Source organism: Paramisgurnus dabryanus, chromosome 8, assembly GCF_030506205.2.
Source record: "Paramisgurnus dabryanus chromosome 8, PD_genome_1.1, whole genome shotgun sequence".
NCBI classification, from domain to species: domain Eukaryota; kingdom Metazoa; phylum Chordata; class Actinopteri; order Cypriniformes; family Cobitidae; genus Paramisgurnus; species Paramisgurnus dabryanus.
Window position 1 is genome coordinate 13,072,633 of NC_133344.1, and position 25,439 is coordinate 13,098,071.

General features: G+C 35.8%; 2 protein-coding genes across 3 annotated transcripts; both read left to right on the top strand.

Annotated features, from left to right (window-relative positions):
• The first annotated feature begins 406 nt into the window (after nucleotides 1-406).
• Nucleotides 407-12,226, top strand: rhoga (ras homolog family member Ga). 2 transcript variants are annotated; one of them, XM_065280547.1, is made up of 3 exons: nucleotides 407-504; nucleotides 4,474-5,114; nucleotides 11,353-12,226. In XM_065280547.1, exon 2 carries the CDS (start codon nucleotides 4,501-4,503, stop codon nucleotides 5,071-5,073), a length of 573 nt encoding a protein of 190 aa, XP_065136619.1. In that variant the 5' UTR covers nucleotides 407-504; nucleotides 4,474-4,500; the 3' UTR covers nucleotides 5,074-5,114; nucleotides 11,353-12,226. The 2 variants fall into 2 exon arrangements, with proteins under 2 accessions (XP_065136619.1, XP_065136618.1); XM_065280546.1 differs by lacking the exon at nucleotides 11,353-12,226 and having other exon boundaries at nucleotides 4,474-6,315.
• A 2,860-nt stretch (nucleotides 12,227-15,086) lies between these two features.
• On the top strand, nucleotides 15,087-24,587 carry LOC135771888 (uncharacterized). The gene is made up of 6 exons (XM_065282239.1): nucleotides 15,087-15,222; nucleotides 15,593-15,877; nucleotides 16,154-16,267; nucleotides 20,638-20,782; nucleotides 20,902-20,956; nucleotides 21,123-24,587. The coding sequence occupies exons 1-6, from the start codon at nucleotides 15,087-15,089 to the stop codon at nucleotides 21,507-21,509; spliced, it is 1,122 nt and encodes a 373-aa protein (XP_065138311.1). The 3' UTR covers nucleotides 21,510-24,587.
• The last annotated feature ends 852 nt before the right edge of the window (nucleotides 24,588-25,439 follow it).

Below are 25,439 nucleotides of genomic sequence, written 5' to 3' on the forward strand. Positions count from 1 at the left end.
TCTGTGTTAAAGTATGACCAATTGCGCCCTCTTGAGGTGTGTTTTGAAACACATTTATATATATTTACTATTACTATAAGTTTATTAGATGTTTTATTAAATAAGACAATTACTGATCATCACAAACAGTGCTTTATATGATTATACTGCTGTTACAATAAAAATAACGCAAATGTGTTATGCATTGCAATTTTAGTGCATGTGTGAAGGAAACTAAATGCTTTGAAATAAAATAAAAATGCATTGAATACCTGTGACAATCAACATGCAATATGTTGAACTATTACTGGTTTTAATGTTTGACACACTATACTGTAGCCCAGCTTTATGGGCCTCCAAAGTATACTTCCCCATCAGCTCTGCCTTTTTGTGTCACTAACTTCCTCTTAGTGAATTAGTCTGCATTAACTTCCTCCTGAGCTGCCCTGTGTGATTGTATTCAGGGACAGCTTTATTCAGTTCACAGTTATAATTGTCTGGACTGTTCTTCTGGATCAATGACTGGTAAGTTGCACATCTCTTTTTGGCATTTTAACGACATTTATTTAAGTGAGAACACATTGCAATGCATGATCTTACTATATATGGCACCCAATGGTCTGTCCTAAAACCACTGATCAATGAGGCTTTATGTTACAGGGCCAGATTGTTTATTTCTGTTGCATTTCTGGTTTGAAAATGTAAACATTAATGAAGACGTGGTGATGTCATAGATAGATAATTTACTATTTGGCAGTGAAATGAAGCTCCATCTGTTTTTTCCCTTTTCATGGAATTTTGTACTGCATTTGCTTGTAAGTTAAAAAGTAATTTGTGGGTAATAACTAATAAGATTGCTAAGGAAATATAGCAAAGGTTACAAGTACATACTTCACTTTAACTATAGTACATGCAGCCTACTCAAATAAAGATATTCAAGCATATATATATATTAAAAAAATCATATTTATAAAAGTATCAAAGATATTACACCATAAGATTTTATAGAAAACATATGACAAGTGATGTGGACAAAGTGATAAGGTAAGTGATCTGATGATAGTCCTCTTAACAGTAGCAGTACAGTCTTGGTCTGCAGTTTTAGTTCCCTTCTAAAAGCAAACCCTCTTTTCAGCATTTTATAACCCTAAACTAGTATTTACCTTCAAAATCAGATGTATATAAGAACATTTGAGTCCACAAACGCTGTTCATCAGTCTCTAAAAGACTTTCTTGAAAGATTTCCTTTAATATCTCAATAGTTTTTTCCTAGAAACCAATAAAATTTGATGTAAAGCAAAATATGAGTTATGCTTAATGTCTTCTGCTTCTCAGACACACACTGTAAAAATATGAAAAGTTGGTTTAACTGGTTTTACATCAATTGATAAATTGTTTACTTCAATATTCACTTTTTACAGTGTAGTTTTCCTGAGACACAGACCTATCATCATTAATGCATTTGATGCTTTTATTAAAATCAATCTACAGTGCACTACAAGGTATTCACATAACGCAATGCTCATACCACTGGGCCACAGGAACTTATGTCTACAATTGTCTAAATTGTGCCCATCCTTATTACTTCCGAGGCTTAGTAGGACTGAGACAAAGTTGATACTACAACAAAATACCACGTAGAAGTCAATAATGTGCAATGCATGAAAGAATAATTTCTGATCAATGACACAGATGACATTTATAAGATTATTGCATTGTTTCTTTGTAATCCAAAGATTTCCGATCCACCACTGCCAGCTCAGCTCTCATTTTCACAGAACGATATAAATAAAGTTAGTTGACATCATTGTAAAGTTTGTGGGCGTAAGTGCAGTCAAATTTAGCTGAAGTAAACACGTGATAATATTACATCAATGTGACTTGCACAACTGTGACGTCCGTCTATATGCTGCTGTGTGTTTAGTTTTATTAGTATTGAGATATCAAATTATTTAAAACTTTTAATCATCTTAATTCATTTCTGGTATAAAGTGACATCAATGCATTCATTTCTAGTTTGACTTTTTTTTTAGCTTTTTCATTACATGCCAAATTTGCATGTCATTTACATGATAGTCAGAAAAAAATGCACTGTTAAAAAGATCCTATTTTTACCACTAACTACTCTAATGTTTTTACTGTGCTTTACCTTTATTTAACATTATAACTAAACTTTGTAAAATTACAAACATTATATGTCAATCAACAGGTCGATTTTAAGAATTATGTCATTAAAGGTATAGTTCATCTAAAAATGAAAATAATGTCATTAATGACCCCCCCCCATGTCGTTCCAAACTCGTAAGACCTCCGTTCATCTTTGGAACACAGTTTAAGATGTTTTAGATTTAGTCCGAGAGCTTGCTGACCCTTCATTAAAAATCAAATCATACGTATGGTATACTGTCCATGTCCAAAAAGGTAATAAAAACATCATCAATGTGTTGAAGCATCGAAAATGCATTTTATTCAGCATTGTCTTCTCTTCCAGTTCTGTTGTGAAGTGCATGCGCGAGACTAAAGTCACGTGACACGGACGACGTGTTATCTGGTGCGCCCCAGCTGTTTTTTGGTGCACCTGAGCTTCGTTTACAGTCTGAGGAAGATGCACGCTGTAAATAAATAAAAAAAGGATAACTGAGGATAACATGTCAGCCATGTCACTGCAGTCATGTGACTTTAGTAAGTGACGTAATACAGTACGTAGATTTTCAATGAAGGGTCACCAAGCTCTCGAACTAAATATAAAACATCTTAAACTGTGTTCCAAAAATGAACGGAGGTCTTCCGAGTTTAAAACAACATGAGAGTAAGTAAATGATGACAGAATTTTCATTTTTGGGTGAACTATCCCTTTAAAGAGCACCTATGGTCCGATTTACATTTTTACATTTCTTTTGGTGTGTAAGCGTGTATTAGTACATGTTAACATTATGCAAAAGGTACAAACCCTAAAGTAAACGATGACGCGAGTTATCCTCTCCAACGTAAATCTCTTTTCTTGGACGACAACAAACACATGGTTTGTAGGCAACAGTTTACTTCCTGGGATTGGTAGACAAGACCGACATTATCATAATTCCTCCCGCTTCGGACTCACAGCCTTTAAGTTAACTCCTGTTAGCAACCGAATCTTTCAAACATGGTAAGGAACGTCACATTTCCGGCCGACATCAGAGGTATTTAGGCCAATTACAACATACAGATTAGCTGGCCAATCAGCACAGAGCTTTTCAAATCAATGAGTTTTCTACAAAATCAGTGCGTTTCAGGAAGTGAGGGAAACCTGGAGCTATAAAAATACGGTATGTGGAAAATAATGTGTTTTTTAAACCATAAACCACGTAAACACATTGTATTATTCAAAATTCATAAATAACCTTATTTTTTAGCAATGAAATAGGTGCACTTTTAACATGGAAAAAACGAAATATTTGTTTTAGAATTATTTTTTTGTAAAAAGGTATAGGGTCATTTAAAGGAAAACACCACAGTTTACCAATACAGTATTTTACTATGTTTTTACCTCACCTTAGATGAATTAATACATGCCTATCTTTTTTCAATGCGTGCACTTTTAATCTTTGTACAGCGCTTCTTGAATGTGTTAGCATTAGCCCCATACATTCCTATGGCTCCAAACAAAAGTTTTATTTTGTGCCATCTTACTTACTCGTGTAACTACTCATGTAACAGTCTTTAGGGAAAACATGGAAGTGTTTGGTGGCTTCTAAATTCATTCCTATTTGGAGCCATAGGAATGAATGGGGCTAGGCTAAATGCTAACACATTCACAAGGCTGTACAGAGATGAAAGTGCACGCATTGAAAAAAGATAGGTGTGTATTAATTCATCTAAGTTGAGGTAAGAACATAGTAAAATAATGAAAATGGTGGTATATGTAATAATGATTGGTGAAACCAATGGTCGTCCATTTACAATATTTTCTAAGTCAATGATCACCTAACCCAACCCAACTTAATTATCAGTGAAAGGTGCAAAACACAAACACGTGAGATCATGCGATGAGATCATCACAGTGACATCACACACCATTCTCATACTGTGAGATTCTCTAATATGCAAACTTAATGTAAATTCAAAATGTTGAGTTCATGGTATAAATGCATAATAAGTGTGCCATATAAAATGTCAAGATGTAAATAAATGTTCTAATCTAGAAAGCTTTGTGTTGCCCAAGCATTGTGGCCTGATGGTAAGAGAGTCAGACTTGGTGTTGGTTTGGTGTTGGTTTGATCCCACAGCTGGCAGGAAGTGACTGCGGTGATAAATTCACAGTATTTGTGTCTGTGTGTGTTTATGACAAGGTGTCAAAACTGGCCCCTAGCTGTCACAGGGGTGTCCTTTCAAAATGTACACCTTAAACATTGCATATCAGTACATTAGAAGGTACACCATATGTACCAAATATCTGTACCTAAATGGTACATATTTTGTACACTACAAACAACTCATGTTCTTTTCTAATTTCAGTGATTTGAGTCCGAAAAAAAGACGACAATGCAGAACATCAAGTGTGTGGTGGTTGGCGACGGTGCCGTGGGTAAAACCTGCCTCCTGATTTCCTTCACCACCAAAGCCTTTCCTAAAGAGTACGTCCCCACCGTCTTTGACAACTACAGTGCGCAGCTGACAGTGGACACGAAGCCCATCAGTCTGAACCTGTGGGACACGGCGGGTCAAGAGGAATACGACCGCCTGCGGACCCTCTCCTACCCGCAGACCAACGTCTTTGTGATCTGTTTCTGTGTCACCAGCCCGCCTTCCTATGAGAACGTCAAGTTGAAATGGTACCCGGAGGTGTCTGAACACTGCCCGAATGTACCCATCCTGCTGGTGGGGACTAAAAAGGATCTGAGAGACGAACCGGAGGTTATAAACAAGCTGAAGGAGAAGAACATCTCACCCATCACCCAGCAACAGGGCGCAGCGCTGGCCAAACAGATTCATGCCAGCAAGTACATGGAGTGCTCGGCGCTCAACCAGGACGGCGTGACGGAGGTGTTCACAGAAGCCGTTCGCATTTTCCTCAACCCAAAGCCACCTCCCAAGAAACCTTGTGTGATACTGTAAATATGCTGGGACATAAATATGATTTATCATTTTTAAAAGAGGTATTTGGTTTATCACATGTACTGTCAATTTGTAAAGTATCGTGTTTTGACAAGTAAACCAAACTTTTATAACATACACTGTCAGAAAAAAATGGTCCCTTGGGCGGTACTTCTTCAAAATGTACACCTAGTACCTCAGACTTAACAAATGTATATATACACTTTAAACATTTAGAAATGACAGTATTACTGGCAGCTGTTTGCTAGTATCTTACTGTAGATTTAAACGTATCTTATTTACTTGCAAAAGTTTGTTCAAACACGAACAAGTCTTTACAGAATAAAACTATAAAATAACAACCTCATGCAAAGCATTCTGGGAAACAAAATCTGAAGGAAATACACAGAAAAGGTTGATGAGGATTTCCCAGAATGCTTTGCATGAGGCTCTTATTTTATAGTTTTATTCTGTAAAGATAAAGACTTGTTAATGTTTAATGTTTAACTTTGAACAAACTGTTGCCAGTAAATCACATAAATTTAAATCTACAGTAAGTTACTGGCAAACAGCTGCATAACTACAGCAACTTTTTACTGTGAATGGTACACATTAGGTCCATACTGAAAAGGTCCCACTGCCCAACGCAGTGATGGCTATAGGGATGATTTTTTAAAACATTTTTTTCTGACAGTGTATAAACACTTTTGCATGATATAACAATGGCATTTATTTTAAAGAAATACATTTAAATTGAGAATACATTTTATGTGTGGCCTAAGCAACCAAAAAGGTCATTTTGAGGCTATTGCATGTTAATTGTAAAAAATAAAAATTAAAACTTTAGCTGAAGGACATAGTGTAATATAAACCAGATCTCACTGGTATTTGTATGTATTTAATGAGGTTGAGGTGGCTAATACATATGAATTTCTATATTATCACCTATAAGCATACATTGCCATGAGATTTTGTTAGTATAAACAATATGAAAACTTAAAAAAATAATGGTACAAATGCTGTCACTGCGGTAGAACCCTTATAAAAAATACACATGGGTGCATATTAGTACCACAAATATACATATTGGTACCTCAAAGGTGTACCTAAATAGTACATATTAGGACCTTTTTAAAAGGTACCGTCCAAGTGACAACTTTTTTACCTTTATTTTTGACAGTGCACTATGTACTGTAGATATTGATGTAATTGTAGAAACTGAAACAGTTAACCATCTAAAAATGCATTAAAAATGCTTTTAGATGTTTTTCTTGTTAACTTTTCTTTTCTGTTTCACTCAAACAAAAAATAAGTAACCAACAATTACTCTCAATGAGACTTATTGTCAGAAATGGGACGCATTGTTTTAAAAGGTCCTAATATGAGCTACTTAGCAGTGGCGGCTGGTGACTTCTTTTTCGAGGGCGCTCGATGCGAAGTTCGTCACATCATGTATGTAGCCCTTTGTGTGTGGTTCCTTTTTTCAAAATATGTGTTCTGCGCATCGAGAGATCCTATGTGCATCACGTGTTTTGTCAAAATAAGTGCCTGCTGCAGACGCTCGCGTTTGCCAGATACACACATAATCTTATGCGTAATCTGTTAAGGAAGTGTCTTGCGTTTATTTTGTGAACGCGAGCGTCTCTTTTATCATAAACGGTTTTGACGCGTGTGCAGCAGGCACTTATTTTGATAAAACACGTGATGCACATGGTTCACATGACACAACAAACAAATATTTTGAAAACGCAGGCAACACATATGACACTCCGAACACTTATTAAGTGAATTAGCGCCCCTCGGATGAACAAACACGAGTTGCCAATGCTATTTAGGTATGGTTATGTACCTTTAAAGTACTAATATGCACTCATAAGGTACAAATATGTATTTTTTGTGAAGGTACCACCCCTGTGACAATTTTTTGTAAATGTTTTCTTTTCTTTTGAGAGTGCAGCGAGCAATCAAACTGAAATCAAACTAATATTCATTATTAATATGCATTGATTATTTTTTAACAATTTATATGATGATAATCATTATATTCTGATGTAAAGAATATACTGGGGGCTGTGGCATCCTGGGGGGTCGCGAGATTGCACCAAGGGGGCCCCAGTTTTATGACATTTTATAAATACATTCATTTATCATAAATTCTGTGTAAGTAAACTTCAGAAAAATAAGGCTAGTAACCAACAGCACTACATTGTATCATTTAATATGTTTTTTTTAATTCAAATTTTATGTTTTAGAATGGTTTATGTCATACATTTTCACAAGGGATGGCGCATGCCGAAAAAGTTTGAGAACCACTGTTTTAGAGATCATCTTTAGACATCTAGTATATACAGGGTATCGTGGAAATCAGTGGTCTCCAACATGGTGCCCACGGGCACCAGGTTGCCCGCACAGAGTCTGTGAGTTGCCCACCAAAGCACATTCTATTATTAGCCTCAATATTAATATGTTTAATATATTAGCTTGGCTTATTTAAGGACTGTTAACCTTTTAAACAATGATAAAACATATTAACAAGTAAAATAAAAAAAGTTTTGAGTAGACTATCAAAAATGTAGCCCTCCAGATTGTTTTATCCATTGTGGTAGCCTTGCTAACAAAAAGGTTACACCCCTGATGTAAATATATATATGTAAGATCTTGCCACATTTAGGTTTTTTCGAACCACTGTGTACAGTATGACTCCTTCCAATGAACTGACTAGTTCTGTTTATAAAATGCTGACGTTGTACTTTTCTGCATGCATAATAAAAAGCAGAAACCGCTTATGAAAATCTGGGTTTTACACACCTCATGATTGCAAAACCAGAAACCCAGTGTAGTTTCAGGTTCAGCTTTCTTCATGCGCATGTCAGTTTGCGGCTGCTTATTAAGCGATTTTAATTCTTTTCATGTAAATTTAATTGGGTTTGTCAGTGAGAGCAGACAAAAGGAGAACGTTCACTTCCCTCTTATAATTCCTGAGCTATTTTTGTTTGCTGCAGTTTTGGTCTTGCTGAAGCTTCTGTGTGTACACACACGCAACCCAACAATGGATCCATGCAACAAAGAGTAAAAAAGCAAAAAGAGACTGTATTCAATTTATAGGTTATGCGATTTATCCATTTTGGGCCTAGCTTTGTACATGAACCATCTCCTTTGCGGACCAGAAACAATGGTGCACTTCAGAATCAGTATATCACGTACATGATTTCAGGCACATACTAGAACCCGGATAAGTTCATTTTCAGCAACATGACAGCATACTCATATGCTCAACGTCACTGGGTTCACCAGTCGGTAAATGGAAAATCCCAAACTGTGTAAGATATTGGCACATCTCACAGTGCGTTTGCTACATTGTAAAAAATCTTTGCTGCCTTATATTTTTTGTTCAATCAACTCAACAGATTTACATTTCATGTCAACTTACTTTTATTTATCTTGACAAGAGATGAGTTGCTACAACTTATAAAATTAAGTTGACTTTTTTCAACTATATTTTTATAACAACTCATCTGTAGTTATAACATCTCATCTCTAGTCAAGATAAATAATAGTACTGTAAGTTGAAATGACTTGTAAATCTGAGTTGATTCAACAAAATATTTAAGGCAGCAAATATTTTTTTACAGTGTACATTTGCTTCAGTCTGATTTGAAAGTAAAATGAAGGAGACACACACAAGACTGATACAGTATTATTCACAAAACAAACAAAAAAAGATGTTCATTTACTTTAATACTGACCACAAACCAATGGATTTGACAGTAAAATTAGTTTTATGCCCTCTGGCAACAAACAGGAATATTTGTCTGGATCTTATGATGTCACCTTTATTGTATTGTAAAGTTAATATACATTTGAATTCAGGTGGCATACACATACATGTATAATATGTATGTAAATTATTAATATATACATATCATCTTAATAAAATGTATTGTAAAACTTTAAGAGACAGGTGTATATAAAGTATATAGATATATATAGATATAAAATGTTAACATTTTATTTTTGAGTGTTGAAAGATATTATAAATGCTTAATTATTATTACTGTTTTTTTTTAAATACTCTTCATTCCCAGACAATTTCCAGTTATTACACATGCAAATACTGCCACACTGTGGCTATACTGTAGTTTAAAATGATCTCATAACGTATAGACAGTACTCCATGCAAGTGTTTTTGTTAGAGATAAGGTTGTGAAAGTTGAAAGGAGAATTTCTAATGATAAATTAATATGCAAGTTATTATGTAGTATGAATATGAATGTTTTACAGCTACAAGCGATGCAAGTCCAAAATAAAGAGATTTTGCTCAATGTAAACAACAACTAGACTTATAGACCGTGGGTTTGGGTTTTGTATTCTTCAGTAATTTCATGTAAGAAACTCTCAGTCAGTAGATTGGGATTTTTAATGCAATGCTGGGTTGTTTTAACTTATTCAATTCAATTTCATATAGCGCTTTTTACAACTGGTAATCAAATCTGGTTTCAAAGCAACTTTACATTAATAGAAGCAGGGAAAAACACAACAGACAACATAAGTAGCAAAATACAGCGCTATGAATAAACTTTACAAGCGAGCGTATTGATAATGTAACGCAGTGGTTCTCAAACTTTTTCAGCGTGCAGGTCCCACGTTGCATTCCTTCGCGCCCCCCGCAAAGAAAATTCATGACAAAAACAGTTCTAAAATGTAACATTTTAATTAAACAAAACATATTAAATTATACAAAGTAGTGTTGTTAGTTAGTAGGCTTATTTGTGGTTTAATTACACAGAATTCATGATAAATTCATGTATTTTATAAAATGTCATAAAACGCGGGCCCCCTTGGCACCATCTTGCGGCCCCCCTGAGAACCACTGATGTAACGTATAGAAGAGGGAAACCCCCCTAGGATAAACCTCCAGACTTTTTTAGCCAGGAGGGATAAAAGTCCTAGGAGGAAAAAACCCTTTGGATATATATATGTAAATGGATAAGGAGATTAAATGCGTTCCGCCGGTGGTCGTTGGTCAGGCATCGGCTGGGCATTACGTTGAAGGGCGGCCATTAAATCAGTGGTGTGTTGACCTCTACGGCAGCCGGAGCTGGGTCTGTTTGTTTCAATGTCCTCGAGATCGAGGACGAGACAGGGAGAGAGAGAAATAAAATCCTATTAGCGTAGGGGCCATTCGCATGTAATGCAAGTGTCACACAGTGTTGTGGTTTAATATATGCTCCGTTCCAGACAGGCTAGCTATTGCGGCATTAGTATATTACCCAGACGAGTTATGTGAACGCTTTGTTCTGTACAAGCTAACTATTGTGAGATAAGTACATTTACTAGACAAATTTTGTAAATGCTATGTTAAAGAAAAAACTCTTAAGTTTAGATTTAAAGTGGTCGACTGTGTCTGATTCTCGGACATCAGTTGGCAAATCATTCCAGATCTTTTGATTTTCTCGAGATAGTTAAGAGACCAGAATTTTGCGACAGCAGTATATGTGATGGTTTGTATTCTGATAGTAATTCTTAAGAGTGCTAGGCCATTTAAGGCTTTGTAGGTAATTAGAAATATTTTTAAATGTTTGCGATATTTAACTGGTAGCCAGTGTAAAGATGCCAAAATTGGGCTTGTGTGATCATACTGTTAAGATTGAGTGAGCACTCTTGCGGTGGCGTTTTGAACCAGCTGTAGCTTGTTTACCTGATTTGCATGGCATCCCCGAGTAACGAGTTATAATAGTCTACTCTAGAGGTCATAAAAGCGTGGATAAGCTTCTCTGCATCTGATGCAGACAGTATATGCCGTATTTTTTTGATATTTCTATGAAGGAAATATCCCATAATAGGTTTATTTATATACCAACATGTTTTCTGTCTAATATTCACCCAGCATTGGGTTAAAAAATGACCCAGCAGAATTTAAAGTGCTTGTCTCTTTCTCTTACACTTTCCTCTTTCTCCACATGGAGGCACAAATTGAACACTTGAAAGCCAATTACGACTCAGTGTTTAGGAAAATGTCAGTTTCTGTTTTTTATGATTATAAAAAAATATTATTTAGTGATTTGTGGATCAAAAGATGCAAAAAGCCTTTAATACATATATAAAATCAAAATGTGTAACTGTTAACATCAGTTACAGTTACTGCAATGAACTAATATGAAACAGCATTAACAAACATTAAGATTCATAAATGCAGAGAAACTATATATTGATAGTTCATGTTAACTAATGCATTTACTAATGTTAACAAATACAACCTTACTATAAATTGTAACATTTTATTTAATATTTATTTATCAGGTACTTATTTCTAATTTCATATGGGACACTTCAGCCCTCACCATAAGCTCCTGAAAGCCGGTGGACATATCCTTCTTCACTTTTGATGCTCAGCAGTGCCATCTGACCTACGGATCCTATAATGGTAACCAGTTGGATGAAGGTAATGGAAAGTACATATCTTGCCAACCTAATCGACAACTGCAAGGCCGTGACCATCTTTATAATGAACATACAGTACATCACTGTGGCCTGGAATCCAGACCCATCCCTTACTAGGCCAAGAAGTTTATCTTGCAGTATCTAGCCAGTTTGACTCATCTACAACCACAGCCGCAACACGAATGGCAATACCAGGAAAGAAGATGTTGTATTTAAAGAAGTGAGGATAACATCTCTCCAAGGCTAGAAGACAAAGAAGAGTTATTTCAGATCATGAGCCCAATGTGCTCACCGGCCAACCCAGAAACAGGAACTGAAAGTTGAAAGATTAAGATTATGATAAGTTAACATAGTATGTGGCAAACTGGCACAGTGATTAGAGAGCTACAACAAATATGAAAGCAGAAGGTTGCCAAGGTTTTTTATGTGGCTGTTCTTCATTATGGTTTTCTTCACGAGTTTACTCATTATGGAGAAAGCTATACGAAACAGAAATGTCTGGTACAAAATGTATTGGCCTAAATGTGATGTAAAACTGTCATGATTAAACAATAATAATAATAAAAAGAGCTGTAAATTAACTTTCCATAAATATGATAATCATATTGCAACTTAATATCTAGTTTCTCATCCGAATCTGTACATAAACTAATAGAGGATGTGAGTATCCGTTTTACATTGTATATTATGCGTTTTCATGTTTTGCATATAGCAAGTCCCACCCCTTCCTCTATTCAACATGATATGCTAAATAAAGAAGCATTACAAAAAAAGGAAGGATGAGTGCTTATTTGCATGTTTCCCAGAGCATGACACAAAATATGAACCTGCTTTTATCTATTATTAAAGCAGAGACAATATCTTCTGGAGCGAGTTCATGTTATTATGGCTGAAAAAGTATTTATATTTATAGATATGTGTGATCACTGGCTGATTGTGGACATTAAATACAACAGAAAATGTGATTGTTTTTAATGCATGAACTTTGCAAGCTCTAACAGTGTGTGCTAGGTTATATTGTATTATTAAAACAAGACATTTAGAAATTATAAAAATATTGCAAATGTGCATATCACAGTTTGCATATCACAATGGTTTGCAAAAAAAGATTTGAACAATTTTAGTCTATAGTCAAAGTTTTAGGTGGCACAAAATAAAACTTTTGTTTGGAGCCATACTGTAGGAATGAATGGGGCTAAGCTAAATGCTAACACATTCAAGAAGCGCTGTACAAAGATAAAAGTTCACGCATTGAAAAAAAGATATGTATTTATTCATCTAAGTTGATAGTAAAATATTGAAAAACTGTGGTGTTTTCTTTAAAGCATTATCGTATTGCTGCTATTTGGCAAGTTATTGCATTGTGGAGGTCCCCTCAATATTGTGCAGCCATTCAAACCACTTGCATAATCAAAATCATGACATTTTGATTATGCAAGTGGTTTGAATGGCTGCACAATATTGAGGGGACCTCCACAATGCAACATCAACTAACATTTCCTCATCTTCCTGAGATTTTACAGAAACTAGATAAACAAATAATTCAAATCTTTAAACCTCAGAAAATGGGTTTGGCTTTTATTATTTCTCTCCCTACTAAATCTTTAGCTCGATTTTAACACAGCGCAGCAATGTTATCACTCACAATATCAGTTTCAGATCAACGCATGATCTATTCGTGAAGTGTCAATCTTACACTTCCAGCAATTATAAACTACATTTGCATATGATATAGCAACGTGCAAACCCCACTACTGTGCACTTTTTTTTATCACTGCAGTGTTCTTCTTTCTGCATTTTTAACATGCATCCACTTCCCATTTGTGGAAACTCATTTTAGAAAAAGTGACAAAATAGAGGAAACCAATGTCTTTTACTTTGCTGTGCAGAACTGTGCAATACTGTGCAAAATGCATATTATTTTGTTGTATAATAGTTTTGTATGCATTTTTGAGTTGCAGTGTGGTTTCAGGTTTTAATGATCTGATTTCAAATTTAAGGCCCCAAAAAGTGGTCTGGAGCATCACTTTTACTCCATCAAAATTGATTGCAGTGTCTGGAGTATGTGCACTCATTTCATGTAGCCTACCTAACTTATCCAAACAGAGCAAATGCCAATATAGACTGTAAAAAATACGGGCGTAGTGTCTTTGACGTCACCCGTAGGTTTCTGAAAAGCATTTTTTAAGCAAATTCGCTTCTGGGTCCAACTGACCAAAAAAAAAATCATACTAATATACTCTCGTATCATAATGCAAAAGTACCCCGAAAACCCTGATCCTTATTTTTAATACCATAACAAAATCTGAGATGACCAGACATGGATTATATATTGGGTGATTCTTTGAGTCTGGAGATTGTTGCGTACAGTGTGAGTTTATAAGCTTTTCGCTTGAATCTGTAATATGAATAAATAGTGCTCATAAATCCTCTATTGAAAGGAGTGGAGGATTGACTCCCTTTTGAAGCCTGTCTCTAGCAGTCAATGAATTGCAGTTTAAGTCCTTCCATGTTGGCTTCATGATAGCTACCGGAAGGTTAACACTTGTTAGAAACATGATGTGGTATGAGTGTATAAAAAGACCAATGTGAAACTGAAATATGCAACTGTGCTAAATATAAAAAATAAATGCAGAAAGAGGGGATCAAAAGATTTTAAAACAAAATGGATTAAGATGCTTGAACCTGATCAAATACACAAATAACTGCAGCTTCATTATGAAAGCAGTAAATGCACAGATACAGGAGAATGCTTTTAAAGTGGTAGGATCTCGGTCACATCAAACCACATATAGCCATATTTAGGCACAAAATGTAAAGACATTAAAGTAGGGGTGGGGCAGTGATGTGTGTCAAACGGAAGTGAAAAATAAACAGTGGATATAAAGATTTTTCTTTTTATTTAAGTGCACATAGACACAAATTCATTTAAAGAAACATCAAACAATTAAGAATATTGTAAATATGAGAAAATAATTTGCTCTGCTGGTGTTCTACTTCTACAAATGTTACAATGTGTACTTTTTATGAAGACAGCTTAACAAGGAAGTGACACAACAGAGGAAGTGTGAATGAGATCTGCAAATTCTTATTATTGAGTTTCTCAGAGCAGTCTGAAGAAGTTCACAGGAGGATAAGGTAAGACTCAGATTTTAATGCTATTCATACACTTAAATTCTAGTATGTAAGTTTTGTTTTAAAAAGCCCTGTGTATTTTATTTTGTGCAGATCTGTGGAACACAAATTAAAAATGCATATCGTCTCAAGCTGTATAATCCTCTTTATGATGTTATTAAATATTTTGTGTCAAGGTTTGTATTTTTGAAATAATAATTTTATTAAGTTTCAGATTAACTTGACATTTTTGTGTTAAATGTATGTGAATAAAAAATACTGAACTACAGTATAAATAACCACACATTTTTATTCAAGGTGAAAATTTCACTCGAGCAGAAGTGACTGCAGTGTCAGGATTATGTGTTGTCATTCCATGTATCATCACTATTCCAAAGCAAGCAAATTCTAAGAACCTGCAGTTGTATCAGTGTACAGAAGACAACAAATGTAGTGAAGTTAATAACACAAATGATAAGATGCTTAAATTTGATAAAAAAACATGCAGCATCAATATAACCAATATCAGTGCAGAAGCTAAAGGACAATATGAGATCAGAGTGGAGGAAGCTCATTCAAACACATACCGCCCCATATTTAAATTCGTCATTCAAGGTAATGCTGCTTATGTTTGTAAATGTTATAAGCTTATAAAAATATTCCTGACTGTGGTTTCAATTACTGCTATTCTGTCAGCAATGCTTAACTCATTTTGCACAAGATGTCATAATGTCAGCTGAGGAAGCTTCACTGCAGATCACATTACATAGAGTTATAGTTTCCTAAATAAAGAATTTTAGTTGTGTGTGGGGTTGTGTGTGAACCACAATGCAAAGTAAACCGTTTTGCTCTTCAATTCAAATTAAAATGAGCTTCTGTAAGTTACAAATACATATTTAGTCTGAAGAAATAAATTAAGGTTTAATAACATTTAGATCTCTTGTCTGCCTGTTGATTCACAGTTTGCCTCTTCTTCTCTTTGCAGATGCGCCTGTAATAATCATTCCTCCTCTCAAAGAAGTAAAGCAGGCAAATCTGAGCTGTTCAGCTCCTGCTCCATGCCCTGAAACTAACCCTGATATCACATGGCGAATCAATCAAAATGAAAAAAACATTAAATTGAAAGAGATCACATTTACAACCTCCCAAGGCTTTTACGTCGCAACTTTGACCATCATGCCAACCGCTGAACTACACAATGCAACTATTGAATGTGAAGCAAGATGTGGAAACACAATCATCAGTAGAAGTACGACCATAGAAGTGATATGTAAGTTTCCCAGTCTACTTTTTATTTAAACTACTAGAAAAGACATGACTTAATATACATATCTATCTATAGATGTACTTATACAGACTGTTGAAGGCTGTGCAGATGTGTCATATCCATTTACACAGCACTTACATGAAACATGTTGTCTTGAACACATAACAAAAACTCATGACTGTAGGTTATAAATGTGAAGAGGCCTATATGTACTTTACAAAATACCATCAAATATAAAATTTTAAAGCAAATATGTATCTCATCTTCACCCATATACAGTAAATGAATTTAAAACAAATTCGACAGTCAGTCCAAACAACAAAGACAATACTGAAAATGGAAACCGGACCGTAAGTCCTACAGAGCCACAGAATACCACTGTAAATAATCCAGGTAATGATCACTAAACCTAACATCCTAACCAAATTAACATGTAATCTTTATTGATCGAGTCAGATATATTCCTGGATCAACATTTCTATCAACCAAACAGATTTTAGGGGGAGGTTTAGGACTGGGGTTAAGGATTAAAAACATTCTAATGCCCTGTCCACATGTATACGGGTATTTTACGTGTAAAGTAGGGGAGAGTGGGGTGAGTTGTGCCAGTTTTTACTCAAAGTGACTTTAAAGTGAGGCCATGACAGTAATGCCTTTAACTTAAGTGTGTACATATATTTTAGGATGTTGTGCATCCCTGAGAACAATAACTTTGGATCTGAAATAAATTGTTTTAGAAATATAGCTTTTGGGAAAAAAGTGGTCTTTTTGGCACAACTTGCCCCTGGTGCGGGGTAAGTTGTGCCTTTAGGGAAAATAAGTTGGGGTAAATTGTGCCAGTGATTTTCTGAAGTAAAACAGAACATTTTAATGTTATGAACTGTAATGCTATATTAAAGCAAGACAAATTCAATACACAATTACTCATTTAAGGTTTATTTAGATATTGCCACTCTATTAAACTGTTTGAATAAGTCATATTTTGTAGTTTTTGGAAAAACACAACTTAAATGCATAATATATGATATTTCTGAATAATTTCAGGCAAAGTAGCTTTGGCAATAGATGGCTGTTGACATACACAGAACGCTGTCTGTCAATTATGTAAAATATAAGAAAAAAAGTGAATAGACTAATTTCTAAACATCCTATTGTGACTTGGCCAGTGGCCACTTAAAAACTTAATAAAACTTCTCTTTAATAACATAGAGCAAACTCAAACTGAAATCAATGTTACAGTAGCTAAATGTAACAAATGGCAGTATAGGCCTAAGTAAAACACTGATGAAGCATGTCTATCTCACTTCTCCAGATTATGTAGGTCTAGGTGGTCTGGATCTGGCCTACTATTTAACATCCCACTTGTCAATACTGCAGGGAAATATAAACTTATGCTGTCTTATGGCTGTACCACCAAATTTTTGGGGTGTGGGTAGTTTCTTCAGCACATCACCTCTACAAGCCGTGCATGAAATTCTAGCCATTGGAGACATTCACGCGGAAATTCACAATTCGCTTAATGTAATCATGTCACAACTAGAGCAAGCTCCTGATTGGTTAATGCGGGAGAATGAAAGAGACATGTTTTTATATTGACCAAATTAAATGTGACAGATAATTACTCAACATGTTTAATCTGAGTGATTTCTTAAGTTATTTACGCCTGCCGGGTGTGTACGAACGTTGCTTTGTTCCGCTATTTTGTACGGAAGTCAATGTGAAGTCTAGTTTGTTTTCCCCCAAAAGTGGGCGTGAACCTGTTCAGAGACATTCTATGAAGTTGCGCCGGTTGTGCGTATTCGTGTCAATTCGCATCATTCGTGAAAAAAAAGATCATATTTATTATTGGTAAAGTTCTGTTTTGCTTTGCATTCTTTATTTGGGAGTTTTTGCTGCCGCTGGAGGAAGCCAGTGCTGTCCACCGACTGGAGTAACATTAAAGGGAAACTTCACCCATTTGCATTAAGCTTTGTATGGTTAGAACCCCAGTCAAGTTTTTAAATGGTCATGCATCATTCCCTCAATTTCTCCTGAGACGGGAGAAATACTGATTTCAGTAAGACACTTCCTTATTTCAATGATGTAAAAATCATCATTTTGCATCATTGAAAGAAGGAAATCCTGTATCTCTGTTGAGTGTTAAAGACTACAGACACTCATTCCTCATTTATCCAAGGTGGGGGCTATGGGTGGGACCCACTCACGCTAAAGACCTATTACAGATCAGTGGGTGGGACCTACGGAAATATACGAACACAGACGAAAAAAAACGATCAGCCGCCATCTTTATGCTAAGCTAAGCTAAACAGACGTTGTGGAGCGAGCCAGACTTCGTGTTACAATAACAGCGGAAGTTAATCAATATGATATAGAAGAGGGTGATTTCGCAAGCGTGATGCTCTAATCAGCTGTTCATTGCACCTTTATGACCCACAATACAGCAAAGACCTCAGGCAGATGGAGGAACAGAAGCCCGAGGAGTAGGCCGGAGCCTGGGCTTCGGTTGAGGAGAGGAGCCCGGGGATGACGCCGCAACCATCGGCCTCTGTTGCGTAGAGAAGCCCGGACTGATAGTGCCTGTACTCTCGCTGTGTGCCTTCTTTTTAACATTTCTGCATCAGATAAGGATATGGAAGTTTGTTTGGTGAATGTTTCCAGGCAAGAGAGCAACTTTGCGCGTGTTTGGACATGTTTATTTCAAAGATGTGTTTCCACTTACGAGCACAGAGCTGAGGCTGTGCAGATATTGTGCAGGGGACGCGTTTGTGTGCAGGATGCAGGAATAAACGGACGTCTGACTGTAATTATCACATAACAAAGCATATGACTGTACGTTATAAATGCGAAGAAGCCTATATGTACTTAGGACTGGGGTATAGAATTAAGTTTTTTACACATACCTTTTTCTATGTGATTTTGGCTGTTTGTCCACACACAAACCCAGTATCAGATGACTAAAACCGAACTTTTATAAAATCTCCTGCCAGGGTAAAATTTTTTAGAGACTCTGTAACAGCGCTGCCAAGTAGCCGGTAAAACCAGACTTTTTGGCCTGTGACGTGCTGAGGGGAAACTCTGAAATGGCTTTTGATTGGCTGACATGGCTTAATGGTTAAGGAAATATTGCCACCTGCTGGTTTTGGCATGCTATTGACAGCGCTTCATATTGGGTTTTTCTATGTCCATGTGGACAGGCAGACTTTTTGTAATGGAGGAGTGAAAATGTAAAAGAAACCTGTGTACGTGTGGATTAGGCTTAATGACCTATGATTTTTGGGGTAGTTACTGTTAAGGCTGTATTGGGGAATAACTTAGCATGTTTGTTTAAAACCTCTTCAACCCTGAGGACCCTGTCCCGGGTCCAGAATTTCGTATTTTGACTTAATATAAAATATTCTTTTAATCTTTGATGCTCCGTCATGGACCCCAGTAACACATATGAGATACTGTTTGAAAGCTTAGAGTCTCTACTTTCTGCAGATATGCATCACTTTGACACATCTTTTACTGTAAGAAAGTTATTTACACTTAATTTACACTATCACCCCCCCAATATTTTATTATATCATTTAATATTTACATATTTCATATTTTTCAAAAATGACAAAAATGGGCAAGTCTTATATCAAATGAAAGCTCTCACTCTCAGGAATAAGGCTACAGCGTTATTTTTGTTCTAATATCAACACATATCCAAAAATCGCTGAATGAATAATAAGGTAAAAAATGGTCTTTTGTAAACATAGGTGAAACTTGAGTGTGGACTGCCTCAGATAGCACATATAGCCACAAATGATACACCATCTTTTATTTTAGGTCCTACTCTAAACAATGAGTCCATTCACAGCATTTTCTTTGGTTGTGTGCATATATAATCCCTTGCTATTTATTATATGTGCAAAACAAAAAATTAATATTTATATGAAAAATGTATTTTCACACCCTTTAGTAAAATGAGAATAACTTTTGAATGCGACATGCTAAAGAGTTCATTCTTTTTTTGGGTGTTTACTGTCTGCTGCTGGTAACAACCAGAACTGTCTGCAGTCTGCTAGAGCACCCAGAACCAGAGTTATACACTATCAAAGACAGTGTTTACAACACAAAAAAAGAAAATTTGGTGTTTCATCATATGAAAAACAACATAAATAACAATATTTGTCACAAACAGCAGCTTTTTATGTAACTTCAAAGGGTTTTCTTTAAAATGATATAAAGATATTGCATTTATTCCACTGTATGTGGTTATGGGAGCACTTCAAATGTTTTTAGGCAGAAATTGTATACAAAAAGGGTATTATTCCTCCCTTCAGTTGGAGTAAAATAACTTTTGCATAGATTATGATAGAGAAAAAATTCCTTTTTCCTCTGTAAGCTGACAATTGCTGGAATCAAACAAAACTGTCTGCAGGGACCTGAGATACCCAGGGCCAGAGTTATATACTTTCAAATAAAAACTTTAGAAAAAAACATCAAAAAGCGCCTATTTATTTTTGTGTTTATTAGAGGCCTGACATCACATACAACCATGTTGAGCACTTTTAACAGTGTTTTATGTAATTTCAAAGGGTTTCCTGTAAAATGATACCAAACTTTTGTATGTAAACCTCTGCATGTGGGTATGGGATGCTTTTGAAATTGGGTAGGCCAAATCCAGGCGAAAATCCCCAAAATAGCTTCAGGGTGTAAGAAGTTAAAGTAATGCTATTCCAGGACAAATTCATTTTTGACAAACACTGAAGTATATGTACATTCAACTACAGGTGTAAGTAACATGAACCAAAGTCATCCTATAGAAGATTTTTTTCAAAGTCTGGGGCTGTCAAGAGTGCACATGCTTTTGGTGGGAATCGCAACTTCAGCAGTCTTTTTCTCTGTGGTCTTGTGTTGTTGGGTGTCTTGCAACAGGTAACATATTAACTTTATTACCGTCACCATCTAAAAAAAGTAACAAAATTGATCAAAATGCATTTGTTAAATGTTTTAGACATTTGACATAGTTTGCTTTGATTTTGTCTTTTCCACAGAACCAAAAAACCTGAAGTGGTGGCCATACCACCAGATTCTGCAGTTCATTTGGAGGCAGGTTTAAGACATTTAACTGATTGTGTTTTAATATTTTTTTTATAAAAAGTGGCTTGTGTTTTTCCCTGTGTTAATGTATTTCGTAAAACAAGCTGCTTGGTCAGCACATGAGGACATTCATGTTTTTTATTTGTTTTCCTATAACGTGTTCTCTTTGTTTTAGGCGGTGCAGACGAACATAGATTCAGCTGTGAACGGTGAACAGACCAATGAAGAGACGCCTCTTCAAAACCAATTTGACGTAGAGATGTCAAGCACACAGGTGGAGATGACAGGTCCAACAGAGGACAGTGAAGCAGGTGGGGCAGATGCAAATGTTGATTATGCCGCAATCGATTACTCGCTTCTGAAGAAGAAACCTGAAGAGGAAGAGGAGGAGACAGCGAACACAGACTATGCAGAGATCAAAAGGGATACGAAAGGAAGAAAAGACCCCCAGGATCAAGATGATCAAGTTGAAATGGCCAATGAAGGATACGAAATCCAGAAGCAGAATGAGGGCGAGGAGAGGCTTTATTCAAATTCTCAGGAATTGGAAATTTTGGCATAAGGAAGTATGCAGTTGTTTGCAATGCGTTTTATGAACTTTCAAAAAGCATTTCACATTTATTTTTGACAAAAGGTTTGAAATGTATTAGATGTGCATTTACTGTAAGGATATGTTAAAGGGAGGGTTCACCCAAAAACCCAAAACTCACTCTCATGTCATTTTAACCCTCATTTCTTCTCTTTGTTCTTCCAAACCCCAATATTTTTGTTGTTTTTGGTTTTTTGGTTATTATGTGGTTGGTGATAGAGGTGTACTCTACAAGCTTTAAAATAACCAAAAAGTGTTAAATAAATAACTCAACTTGACATCTGCCATAAGCAGTTTTTAAGTGAAGATATTTGATGATCATATAATAAGTGACGAGAGCATTTGGTTAATATTATTACCTATTTTTTTTGACGGAGGTGGCATTTAGTGGCTTTTTCCTTTAGTGCATTGGAGCTCCTCATTTACATCTCTACTTTATTGTTGTATCACTGTTTTTCGTTACACATTATTTAAAATAAAACATCTTACCTAAACAATGCTATGGGCACAGAGAATGTAAATGTGACACAGGTCAAGATTTTCACTAAATAATGGATTATATTTTAGTTTGCTTTTCACCTAAATCTTTTGTATGTCTTCAGGACATCTAAAATAAAGTATCTGCAGTGCTAGCGTTTGAGTCATGCACAATATAGACACCTCACGTGCATTGACGGCGTGCAAACTGTAATTAATGATAAGCCATAGCACAAAAAAGTATGTATTCCTCTGTTGCCTAAAAGAGAAAGAAGAAAAGGACAGAGGAGGAGAAAAAAAGAGCAAGATAAAGGTATGTTTGCATGAATATTTACAATTAATTTAATTTGTGCAGCAGCAGCAGCTAGTGGTATGACAGATCGCAGTTGATCCGTGATCGACCCGCAGTTCGTCTTGCATGTGATTTGCGACTTACACGCAAATTTTAATAGGGAAGATTTATCATTTCACGTGTTTCAAAGGCTTGCTAATGTTAACATTTCAAGTGATTTTAAACCATTTAACCCGCAACAAGGCGCTAAAGTGAGCAGCTTTCTGGACGCACATGCGGTTAAATGTGTGTCGGGTCCAGCTGCAGTCAGATGCTACCTTAATGCTTATTTTAGCCCTTACTTAATCTGCAACTTTGTTCTTTTTATAAATGTTTATAATTATTTTTCAATAAAAACATTGGTGAGAAGGGGGCCCCCAAACAAATTCTGCTTAGGGCCCCTAGAAGGCTCAGGCCGGCACTGGGTGGTCACCATCCACTCCCATAGTAACCAGAAAATCCAAAACACTTTTTTTATTCTGAGTTCTGAGGAACAAACAAAGATCAAATGACATGAGGGTGAGAAATAATGAGAAAGCTTTAATTTTTGGGTGAACTATACGTTTTTTAGGCTTCACGGCTATCAAAAGCTGCTGAAATTGTGCTTGATTTAGTTAAAAAATTTTGCATGCATCTTGTTACCTTGTGTTTGACTGTTTTAGTACTTGAAAATGTTTTTTTAAAAATGCATAATTTTTCAGTTTTTATAAAATGTTTAAAGTTTAAGTTAAAATCATTCTTTGCAGTGAACATGAAAGACTGTTGTATATATAATTATAATATTTTTTTTTGTTTTAGCTGTTTGTTGTATTTAGCAAAGAGTATTTTACTTAGTTCTTTTTCTTTAGTCATTTAATTATGTTTTATTAATTTATGAAGCCCCGAAATGCCCATAAATTTAGTTTGCTGCAATAAAACCGATTCTTATCTAAAAGCCCTTTTGGGATTGTGAGGCAATCTCACCCTTTACATGCACTATTGTGGAGTTTATTGACATATTATTTTCCACATTGGAAAAGTCAAGTGTTATTCTTTTCCACCATTCCCGGGTGTGGGAGAAAACTTTGACTTTTACACTACCCAGTCTCACAAAATTATATACCTAGTCACGTAATTTTTTAAAATTCTTTTCGTGTCACGAACTTCCGTGTTTTTTTCGTGATCGTATCACGAATTTCTGTTTGCAGTATGTGTCATTGTCATGTATTGGTTACCCAACTGCTTTTTCTTATTTTCAAACCATGTTCGCTTCGGTTTAGGGTTAGATTTGGTGTTTGTGTAGGATGTCACTTTATTATATTTTTTTATCAGTTTTTTCTGATTATTTTTTTATATTTTCAAAATTTTAAACCATTGTCGCCTGGCGTTATGTTAGAGTTCGGTTTGGGCATGGATGTCATTTTATGTAAATCTAACCCTAAACCGAAACAACAATGGTAAGAAAATAGGAAAAACAATAATCAATATGTGACAATGACACATAAACAAAAATTTGTGATACAACCACAAAAAAAAAACGCGTAAATTCATGACAGCATCACGAAAACCTGATCTCACAAAGTTCCGTGGGATAGACACAGAATTTTTGCTAATTTTTCCGTGCCATTATCACGGATCTCCGCATTTTTCCGTGGCTCTGCTATGGACTGTCTTTTTCCGTGGCATTCTCACGGATTGGTTCCTCAACTGCTTTTTCCTATTTTCAAACCATTTTCGCTTCGGTTTAGGGTTAGATTTGGTTTTTGCATTAGTATGTCACTTTAACTATTGGTTTATACAATTTTTATACAATTCTTTAACTATTGGTTTATACAATTTGATTCCATATTTCCAGTAATTTTATCATTTTATTCCTTATATTTAAGGCCCAAAAAAGTGGTCTAGAGCATCACTTTTACTCAGCGGCGGCGTTTGCGTATGGCATTCAGACAAAACACCAGAAATTAACAGGCTATAATGATGCTCATTAAAGATAATGTTAAATATTTTCAGAATTTCAGTAGAACATATCTGAACATTGGTACATCACTAATATGGATAATTTACACGTGTGCTCGACTATAATACAGGAACTGACATGCGGATGACATCAACGTGCCACGAGAGCGGTTTGAAAGCAAATTCTTCCGATGATTTCTCGCATCACCCTCGCGGTACTTTGATGTCATCAGCCTGTCATTCTTGCAGCGCAGCTTGAAGTCCTTGGAGGAGGTTTCATGATGACCGCTGTTGTTATTGTTGTGTTTAGTCAATAAACACACTAGAGTTTAATGTAATGAACTGGCGTGTAGCCTCTTTATTTTTTCACTACTTCACATCTTCACGTCTCTAGTTCTTCATCTGATCTCTCTTAGATATCTCTTAGCATCAAACACAGTGTTGCCACCTACAGGACGTATCCTGAATTACAACTATCACCACATCTCCCTTTCTTTAAAACATATGGTGATGCTCGATAAATCAGAAGAGCTAGATATTGATCTGAATTTCCTTCTGACGCCTTCTTGAGCAATTGCTTCACGATGTGCACACCTTTTTCTGCCTTTCCATTGGACTGAGCGTGATGGGGACTCAAAGTCACATGTATAAAATCATAGGATGTGGCAAAGTCCTGAAACTCTTTGGAATTGTAACATGGGCCGTTATCGCTTACAACAACATGCGGAATGCCGTGCCTCGCAAACATGGATTTCATGTGCTGTATTACGCATGTGCTTGAGCATTTTGACAGCAGGGCTATTTCTGGATAATTGGAAAGGTAATCCACCACCAATAGGTAATCTTTCCCATGAAGATGAAATAAATCAGTACCCACTTTCTGCCATGGATGCTTAGGTAAGTCTGTTGTGATCATAAGTTCTCGTGCCTGTTTGTTCTGATGCTTCAAACATATTTCACATGTGCTGACCATTTTCTCAATATCAGTATTGATTCCGGGCCAATAGACTGACTCCCTAGCCCTACTTTTGCATTTCTCTATTCCTAGATGTCCTTCATGTATCCTAGAAAGCATCTCTTTTCTCATGACTTCAGGAATCACTATCCTTTCTCCTCTCAAGAAAAGGCCTTTCAACTTGACTGAGCTCAGCTCTGAT

Coding starts and splice junctions, on each gene's coding strand:
- rhoga (XM_065280547.1), top strand. CDS start 4,501: ATGCAGAACATCAAGTGTGTGGTGGTTGGCGACGGTGCCGTGGGTAAA.
- LOC135771888 (XM_065282239.1), top strand. CDS start 15,087: ATGCTTAAATTTGATAAAAAAACATGCAGCATCAATATAACCAATATC. Junction 15,223..15,592: donor ATTTAAATTCGTCATTCAAG/GTAATGCTGCTT, acceptor TTCTCTTTGCAG/ATGCGCCTGTAATAATCATT. Junction 20,957..21,122: donor ATTCTGCAGTTCATTTGGAG/GCAGGTTTAAGA, acceptor TCTTTGTTTTAG/GCGGTGCAGACGAACATAGA.